Raw genomic sequence first — 9,905 nt, forward strand, 5'->3', positions numbered from 1 at the left:
GAGGTCATTTTTTCCAGTAATCTGATTTATTTACCTTCCATTACCATCAAACCTCAAAGCAGCACCTGACTTTCAGCAGGGCAGATTAAATGACTTCTCCCCTGCAAGGATCCCATTCCAAAAGGAGCAAAGTGAACTCTGTCAGCCACAAATTGCTGGCAATATCCTCACCAGCACACCAGAGGAGCTGTAACGGGCACTCAAATCTCCCAGAGGGTGGAAACCTTACTCATAAGTTGCCCCACCCAAACTCACAGGCTGACAAGCAAGCAGCCAGCCCAGTGAGACAATGTGCTTGGAACATCATTTTTTAAGGCTCAGGAATTCAGTCAGGCAGGAATGTGTGACAGGACATGACTGTCCAAGAAGCCAAAATGCAAACTCACCACCATCAACCCATCCTGCCTCCCTCCTGCTGTCTCAGCTCCGTCACTGACAAGCTTTGGGAGGCTTAAATCATCATCAGGAACAAAGATTTTGGATCTATTTTGCATCATGTTGGCTACCAGGTCTTGTGCCAAATTGGGGAGGGGGAACACCAAAATCCAGGGAACAAACCCACCCCATTACCTCATTCTGCTCAGCATTCCTTCAGATCCTCAGCCCTGTGATCCTCAGCCAGGCTCCAGCTGGGGTGCACAGGGAATGCTGCAGCACTGGGAGAAATCTATCCTGGAACTGTTATGTCCACAAGGAAATGTATTACAGCAATGCAAAAATATAAAATGTGGGCACAGGCTCAATTTATCTTTCAAGTCAGAATTCAGCTGCTGGACATGGAAATTCTGCTATGGATCAGGAAACAAACTTCCCTGAGTTAACTGATCTGAACAGAGCTCCAGCTTTTCTGTACTTGGGTTATGAGTAAAAGCTCATAACATTCCAGATAACCCAAAATCTTGAGGTTGAGCCACAAAACAGACACATATCTATCTGGTTTATACTTACTTATATGTAAATGCATATCTATAAAAATATACATTACACCATATACCTCTTCCACACTGAAATTCTGCACAATTTCAAGCGTTTCATGTGTTTTAAGTATTTAAAACATTAAATATCCATTGAAAATGTGAATGGAGGTGAGAGCCAGGTGCTCAGAGCAGGTTACAAACCAAAGTTTTCCATCTCAGGAAGCCAGGTAGCAGAATTTGGGATGCTGCATTTGCCATTTCAGGGGAAGTACACACAGAACCAACCTCTCCTCTTACAGTGCTACCATGGATCTCTCAGGCAGCAACAAAACACTATCAAAGTACTACAGTGTTACATGCACCCTAAAAGTCACAGGAATAACAGGGATTCAGGATTCTGTTCTTAGGAAGATCAACCAAACACACAGGAGCTGCAGTAGATGCATATGAAAAATAAGCCATTAAAAGCAGTGCTGGCTCTTCCCAGCTGAGGGAATGTAATAGGGAAGTACACCCAGAACTCTGTGTGATGTCAGAGCAGCTCTGGCATCTGTGCAGTTTGCTCAGAGATGATAAATATTAATCACACCATTATCATGCAGAGATGATAAATATTAACCAATGAAGTGACACAGAACTGTGATCTAGTACTGCAGTGCATTGTGCAATTCCACAGACATAAAGCCAGCACAGACCTGGCCCCTTCAGGGAGCCTTGATTTAGGACAACTGGCACAACAGGCACAACAGATTCTACATTTGCTTTACAGCTGGTCCTTTCTAGCACTGGAGCAGAAACTTTTGATGAAATCCACACCTTGTCCACAGTAGGGAAAACTCTCAAGTCCAGAGACTGCTGGGCTGGCAGCCAAGATCACAGGACAGTCTCAGGCTGCACAGGGATTGCACAAAGCCATCAGACACGTTAAGACTCTCACAAGAAGAGCAGAAAAAAATTAAGTTAGTAAGAGGCACTAACTGTAGGCTGCTATTAGGATTAGGGATTAAAACAGATTAAACAGATTAAAATAGTACACGAGGGGTTACTTAACACCCAGAGGATGAGAAGACAGAAGCTGTAAGGGCTAAAAAGATGTCTGTAGACACTTTCAATCCTGCAGCAGTCACAGGTACAATCAGCCTCACCTGCAGCTCTCAGTGTGGTTCTGTTCTAGCAACTGAAGCCTGCTCCTGTATGGCTCAAGACTTAGTTTGACACAGTTTTAAAGGAGGCAGAGAGCATCAAGTTTTGCTTTTGTCACTTTAAGAAACACTAAGCAAGATTATCTCCATGTTTCAAATGTATATAGTGCTCAGAGAATGAGACTTTAAAATAATCGGCTTACTAGGAAGATCAGCTTCTCTATGAGAGACCTTAGAGATAACAATGACTTTTAGGTTTTCTCAGCAGTGAAAAAATTTGGTGTCATCTCTAAATTCTGCCCCTGGTATTCCCTTGGTGGATTACAAAAGCAGCTCTATGCCCAGCAGAACTTTGTTAGAGAAAAATGCCAAAGCTTGATATTCTCCTAAAAAATCTGCAATCTGATCCTCTAAAAGAGGGGAGTTTAAGATCCCAGCCTTTCTAACCCAGTTCTTGTGTTTTCCAAGGTCTACCATCCTACTCTTTGTACCCTGAGCTTATTCCAAGGGGCACAAACATTTCTCAGCAGAGTGGCTGAAGCTGTGAACACCAGGGAGAGCAGAACCCTCAAAACCACAGCTCTCTTCAGATCAGGTGTGTGTGTTAAACAATTCTGAGACTCCTCCTGCACCATTCCCCAGTGATCTGTGCATTCTGCCTTGATATTTTCCCACATATTCCCAGGAGATTGAGCCTCCTTCATGTGTTGCTGTGTTTGAGCAAAACAAGGCAATGAAAAAGATAAAAATCTAAGACAGCTGGCTTTTCATGGAAAAACAGAAAGAACAGCTCATTCGGGCATGAAGAACTGGCAAGTACCAAAAAGAAGGTTGTTACTGCCTACATAGATGAAAAAAAAAACATCAAAACATGAAAAATAGTAGAGGGGACAGCAGGAAGTGAAAGGAGCTGCACTCTGAGCTACAGCTGAGGATTTTGATTCAGATTTAGGGCAGACCAAAGGCATTCAGGTCCTAAACTTCCACTGTGTCCATAAACTCAGGAGTGCCCATGAACCTCAGGCATTTCACAAATGGACTCAAGTTTCACTCACAAGCCCTGACAGGGGCACTCCCAAACTCCTCTGTGTGCAGTCAGGAAAGCAACTGCCTTTGCAGGCTCCAGCAGTCACAACAAAACCCTACAAAAAGTCAGAACAGGTGATACTTCACTGTCCTCCAGGAGATTCACTCGACAGGCTTCCAGGGGCGCAGCCAACCTGCCACAACACAGCCTCAGCACTCTCAAAAACACCACTTTTAGAAGTTGCCTTTTATTTTTGCAGTTCACATTTAAACCTATAAAGGTCTCCTGATGAAATGGTTGTTCAGGAAATAGAAGTCCAAGGTATCCTTTTCTGCCCAGCTTTAAAGTCTTATTCAATCACCCAGGAGAGTTGTGAACACCAACAAACCAACCCCTGTTGCTGCAGCACCCTCCTTTCCTCTAACTTTGCCCTCTAACTAGTTTCTTTTTAAAAGATTTCAGAGTGCTTCCATCATATTTCAGGCCCCAAAGTTATCTCTAGTCCAGGATCTATAGAGAAACTGGTTATGCTGCATGGAAAAGATAAGTTGAATTACTTTATCAGTGCGACACTTTAATTTTATTGTTCTCATAAAGCAAAAAAAGTCAAAGAATAATCTTTGGACAGCCAAGAGATGCAGCTCAGATATTCATAGTTGTGGTTTTTTATTGCTTTTTTTTTTAACCTGACAACAGGAACATTGTTGATTTGAAATCCAGGTCATTTAAAATCAAAAGTTCAAAGTGCAGTCAGATACTGCACCTGCAAACTGGATTTGCTGTCAGCATTGTGTGTTGTTTCCAAGGCTCTGCTTAAAGGAAATTCCTTCCTGTTGTTCCATAACAAAGAGTTAAATAGGGCAGGGTCAGGAATGGGTTTGGTGGTGGATATCACCAGTCAGCTCCAGGTGAGCTGGGTGTAGGCACAGGCTCTGAATTCCCTGTGTTCTCCTCACTAACAAACTCCTACTGCAAAAATCCAGGTGATTGTGCAGGGGAGGTCATTGCATAAAGACAGGGAAGGAAAGTTTATTTCCCAGATCCCCTGGAGTCCTTAGAAATATAACTTCCCTTTATTTTAGTGGGACATTAGGCAGCTAGTGGCTGCTGCTGCATTTAGTATTTCTCTGGGCTCTCACCCTCCCTTAGGTGTAACAGCTACTTCCAGAACACAGGAAAATTTAAAGAACCATTTTTCATTGTAACATTTTATTTTTCCTTCTATTCTGTGACTTAATTGCCAGCGATTATTTTTTTAAATCGGGTTTACTGCTACCATACTTGGCATAGATAAATTTTCCTGCTTAATGGGCTTGATACACTGGCATGGATCCCAGACCCATGTGAGTTTATTGCATGGATCATCAAACCTATTAATGTTATCAGATCTTGGTCCATATTTCACATTTCCCATTGACACACTGAAACAAGCAAGAGAATTACAGAAAATGCAGCTCCCACAATTGCCTGCTGCTTCCATAAACACGCTTGGATGGCTACTCAACATCATGAAAGGTTCAAACCAACAGCCCCAGACCTCACACCTCTGATGCAGAGAATCTCCCCTCTGTGTCAGGATAAAGTTTGTTGCACGCTCCTCTTTGGCAAAGCCAGAAAAAAGCCAACTTGTCAAATTTTAGCTCGAGAACAAGACGTTCCTGTGTCCTCTGTTGGCAAGTGCACAGCCTTGCAAGAGTAGCCCTTTAGCCATCTGCCACACACCCCTTTGCCAGCCAAACGTTTACACCATTTTCTGGGACTAAAACAAAGGTTTCTGGCAAAGAGCTCTCTGCTATTACCTGGAAATGGCCTGAAATTGAAATACTAAGTAAGGATGTTGTCAGCTGGTCGACTAAACATGCTGAAGGAACAAACCACTGTAAGAATCTAACAGCATAAACCCGAGTCTGTGCTCTCTGCACATAAACTGTGTGCTGCCAGGCATGCTTTGATGGATGCTTCCACAGGGAAAAGGATGGCTGAGGATCACCCTGAAGTTTAGTGCTGCTACAGCAGATCCCTCTGATTCTTCTTTCATGCTATTTTGAGAAACTTGAAAGTTGGCTCTGAGCTTTGTCTGTGCTGACCTGATAACCCTGCACTTGACAGTTAGAGAGGTGCTGAGGTCTTTCACTTCCCAGACCATTGATGTTTCAGGTACATCCCTGCTGCTTTGCTTCTGATTTCTTGCCATGCAGATGTCAGACATGGCCAACTTTTCATCTTCAACTACGGGACACTCACATCTGCTGCATCCTTAAACCAAGACACACAAGGATCTGTATTTATGTGGCACCTTTAAGCCAAGACATTCAAAGTTATTCCAAAAGTAACAGAATAACCTTACCCAGGTAACTTACTTGAACTTTACTTTTAAATCACCCTTTAAAACCACTTTATTAGAATACTCTTCTCTTCCATCCTGGAGTTATTTAAGGTCTATGCTGCCCAGGAGCTGCAGATGGATACTCAACATAAAAACCCTGCAAGACACCAGAGAATCCCACAAAAATCCCAGACTGGACACTGTCTGCACTGCACGCTCTGCCTTTCCCCATCTGTGCCAGGAGCTGCCAAGTGCTGTGCAGTCCTTTGGGAATAAGAGTCACTGCGGGAGGTGTGGGAGCCAGAGGGCAGGAGAGCTCTCTAGGAATCCACGACAAAACCTCACCCTGACCTCGGCAGGGCTGGAATCCCAACAAGGGCAGACCCTACAAACCCCACAGGCTGGAGGAGAAGAAGGGGGAGAAGGAGCAAAACTTTCTGAGAGAGGTTGGACAGCTGGAGGAGGAGGAGGAAGAGGGTGTTCTGCAAGCCTTGGGGAAGGGCAGCAGAGCCTCCTGCCCAGGGAGTACCTTGTAACTGAGCCGAGAGCGACTCCTGATGCTGCTGGTACTTGAGCGCCGTGGCCTCAGCCTTCCTCAGCTGGCCCTGCAGCTCGTAGTAGAGCATCGCCCCGTACAGGAACCCGAACACCACGGTCAGCAGCAGCAGCGTCTGGAAAATCCGCTTCTGTTTCCGGGAGCACATCCCGTTGCCCATGTCCCCGGCGGGGTCCCGAGGGCCCCCGCCCGTCACGGCTCAGCGGCGGGCGGGAGGCGGCGGCATCGGAGGCCCCGGGAGGAGCGGGAGGAGGAGGAGGAGGAGGAAGGGAAGGGAAGGGAAGGAGGGACGGCGGAGGCGGGGCCGGCCCAGCGTTTCAGCCCCTGGGCACGGCGGCGGCGCCCGGGGCGGTGTGTGCGGTGTGTCGGGCGGCGGGGCTCATTGCCGGGGATGCTCCGCGGCCCCGCGGCCGGGTGCCGGTGCCTGCGGCCGGGGAGGGCTCCGGGCCGGGGCCGCGGGGAACAAAGGCGGATCCCGGCCCCGCACTGACGTGTCCCCGCTCGGCCGCGGCTCCCCCGCCGCGGGATCCCCGAAGGAAGTCCCGCTCCGGGCGCGGCCTCATTGGGTCGGGCCGCGGGGCTCTGCCCTCCCTCCGGAGCGCATTGGGTGCCCGCCGCGTCCGTCCGCAGCGGGCCGCGCTTCCCTGCCCGCCCCCCAGCTCCGGCTTCGGCCCGTCAGCCCCGCGTCCCCTCAGCCCCGCATCCCTTCAGCCCCGCATCCTCTCAGCCCTCCATGCCCTCAGCCCCGCATCCCCTCATCCCCTCAGTCAGCCCCGCATCCCCTCAGCTCCGCACCTCTCAGACCCCCCCATCCCCTCTCATACCCCATTCCCTCTCATCCCTGCCTCCCCTCATCCCCGCATCCCCTCAGCCCCCCCCCCATCCCCTCAGCCCTGCCTCCCCTCAGCCCCTCATCCCCTCAGCCCCGCATCCTTTCAGCCCCTCATCCTCTGAGCCCCTCATCCCCTCAGCGCGGCATTCCCTCAGCCCCTCATCCCCTCAGCCCCTCATCCCCTGAGCCCCCCCATCCCCTCTCATCCCCGGAGCCCCTCAGCCCCTCAGCCCTGCCTCCCCTCATCGCCTCAGCCCCTCATCGCCTCAGCCCCTATCCCCTCAGCCCTGCCTCCCCTCAGCCCCTCAGCTCCACATCCCCTCAGTCCTCATTGCCCGGTGCGGGGCCGCCTCGGGAACGGGGCTCGTGTGGTGATGAAGGGGAGCTGTGACACCGGGGCTGTGACACCGGGGGTGACACACACAGCCCGGGCCCCAGTGGCACCGCCGGGACCGTGTGGGGCTCAGCGGCACCGGGAAGGCAAAGCCCCAAAGAGCCCCTGTAGCCAAGCCCCGGAGGCATTCATGGAATCGCAGGATGGTTTGGGTTGGAAGGGACATTAAGGATCGCCCAGTGCCACCCCTGCCATGGCAGGGACACCTCCCACTGCCCCAGGTGCTCCCAGCCCTGTCCAGCCTGGCCTTGGGCACTGCCAGGGATCCAGGGGCAGCCACAGCAAATCTGGGAATTCCAGCCCAGCCTCTCCTCACCCTCGCAAGGAAAATTCCTTTCCATATCCATCTAAACCTACTCATCACATTAATATATTTTTTTTTCATAGTTTGTTGGCTGCACTTTGTTTTGGGCTCTGATTGTCACAGCCTTCACTGTCCTTGGTCTTTTCTTCCCCCAGAGCCCAGCCCAGGCCATTGGTGCATCTCAGTTCAGGCTCCCAAAAATAAAAAATGTGCCATCCTCATTCAGTGCCCCCAAATCCCTCTGTGGTGCCGAAAAACGTGAGACAGATCACGTACACTTCACTGGCATAAATTCAGACTTAGCCTAAATACAGCTCCCTCTCCTCGTGTATTTTATTACAGGACAAACAACACTCAACCAACTCTCAAGAAAAACTAGAAGAATAAGCAAAAAATTCACATTAACATGCCAAAGTTGGGGTGGGTTTTTTTCCTAAATATATTTAACTCATAAATCTGTGTTTTGCATAGGCATTATTCTGGCCTTAATAGAAAAACAACATCAAAGAAGCTTAAGAAATTCTTAATCAAATATTCTGCATATTCCAGTAATTAACAGCAGTCAGTGCCACAAGCTAATATGATTCCTACATGTATTTCAAATATCTGTTTGATATATTTTCATTTAATAGAATCCCTTGCTCTCAGTGTAAGGACTAAAGTGTTTGAAATTATGAGTTAGACACCCAGGAAAGAGCTGTAATTGCTTTGAAACAGTGATGATTAAATAAAATTTAAAAAAGTCATGACCTTTTCCCCTGTCTTTAAGAAGCTTCCTGGGGTACTCAAAGTTACATTTAAAATCTTTTCTTCCAGCCGTGAGTGTTTCAAGTTGAGGTATTTTCATGCTGGTTTAGAGTATCCATTTCTCTCACAAAAAATATTTCCTGGAAGTTTCTTGGTTTCAGCTGCCCTCCCTCTGCCCAACTCCTTCAGAGCTGTCCTGTGCTTTTTCCATTTCCAGGCTCTTCAGGCTGAGCTCTGCTGAGATAATTCTTTATTTTTGGACTGAGACTTCCAAATCACTGGAGGTGATTTATACTTCATATTACAGGTCTTCAAATGATTTAATTTTTTTGTGTTTCCACTTGTTGCTTACATCACCTCTCGTAAAACCAGTCTGTGTCTTTAGTTTTGATTACTTTGCACTGGAGAACAATTGGCTGACATTTTAAAATGTTTAAAGTGATAAAATGTAAATTTAAAAGGACGCTGAACCCACGGTGTTATTTAATATCCATTCCAAATACATTTAATTGATTATGATGTAAATATACTTTAACTGCTTGTAGAAATTGGCAATATCATTAACAAATACTGAGGAAAAAAAAAGCAAATTATGATCTCATTTTGTTTAATCAAATATTACTTATATTCACTAGCTGCTAGTGATAGATCTCTTCAGCTCGTGTAAATTGTGATTCTCCATGAACAAACCAATTAAAGTTGAAATGAGGAATTTATTGGGAGCAAGGGACTATTATACAAAGCTATTAGGCAGATTCCAATTGGAAGTCCCAAAATAGAAAGGTTTGGACCTAAAAGAGGCTGTAATATATTAAAAAGCATTAAATTAGTTGCTAGGAGAGAAATGTTACTTGGCCCAATCCCTGGATACACTACTGATCTAATCAGGAGAGATGAGGGATGAGTGGTTTCCGAGCCATGGGGAGCTGGGAGGCTGCAGAGGGAATTGGTGGCAGGAATTTACACAGAGACATTTATCAGTTCTGGTTTAATTTCCCAAGCAAAGGAGGCTTGTGCAACCCAACTGCCCAGGAGTTTGTGCTGCTGTGCACCAGCTGTTGGCCAAAGCATTGGCCAATTCCATCGGATTTAACCAACAAATGTTGAGCACAGTGAAGTTCCTCTAAGTTTTGAGAAATGTTTAAATTGTAGCAAGTTCCTCTGCATGTGCTCAGACCTGGATGACTGAGAACTTGATCAAGGGAGAGACGTTAGAAAAATCCCATTTCCTTCCAACCACAAGATGTGGGAGGTGCATCCCTCTGTAATTTGGACACCACAGAACTACACTTTTTGGTTTGCTTGTTTCTGTTGTCTATTTTCCTCCTCATAAGATAATTTTCTTGTATTTTCTGTCTTTTTTTTTCACTGTCAGCTTTACTAAACTCAATGCCACAATTATTACATCTCTAATAAAAATGATCATTGAACAGCTTTGAACTTTTCCAGAACAGTCTAATGAGCACAGCAGCAAAACAGATCAGGCAGCAGGTCTTTCCTTTATTTTTATTTTATTTTAATCTTACCAATCAATGGATCAGGGATCCCAAGAGATGGAAAAGCATGGTGAAGGTTGTCCCACACAGCGCATTCCTTTGGTTGCCAGAAGTTAAGGAATGTCCTGGCAAGGCATCTGTTATTACCTCTGCAACTACAAAGC

The 9,905-nt window shown here is 46.8% G+C and overlaps 1 protein-coding gene across 2 annotated transcripts in view; it reads right to left on the reverse strand.

The window, feature by feature from the left end:
• GOLIM4 (golgi integral membrane protein 4) overlaps window positions 1-6,191 on the reverse strand; it is a 29,286-nt gene extending 23,095 nt beyond the window's left edge. For both annotated transcript variants that reach the window (XM_083868522.1, XM_083868521.1), the window contains exon 1: window positions 5,942-6,191. In XM_083868522.1, the coding sequence (XP_083724648.1) occupies window positions 5,942-6,128 (187 nt within the window). In that variant the 5' untranslated portion in view covers window positions 6,129-6,191. The remainder of the gene's footprint in view (window positions 1-5,941) is intronic.
• Between the last annotated feature and the right edge of the window lie 3,714 nt (window positions 6,192-9,905).

The sequence above is a fragment of the Zosterops lateralis genome (assembly GCF_965231275.1).
Source record: "Zosterops lateralis genome assembly, chromosome: 10".
Classification (NCBI taxonomy): domain Eukaryota; kingdom Metazoa; phylum Chordata; class Aves; order Passeriformes; family Zosteropidae; genus Zosterops; species Zosterops lateralis.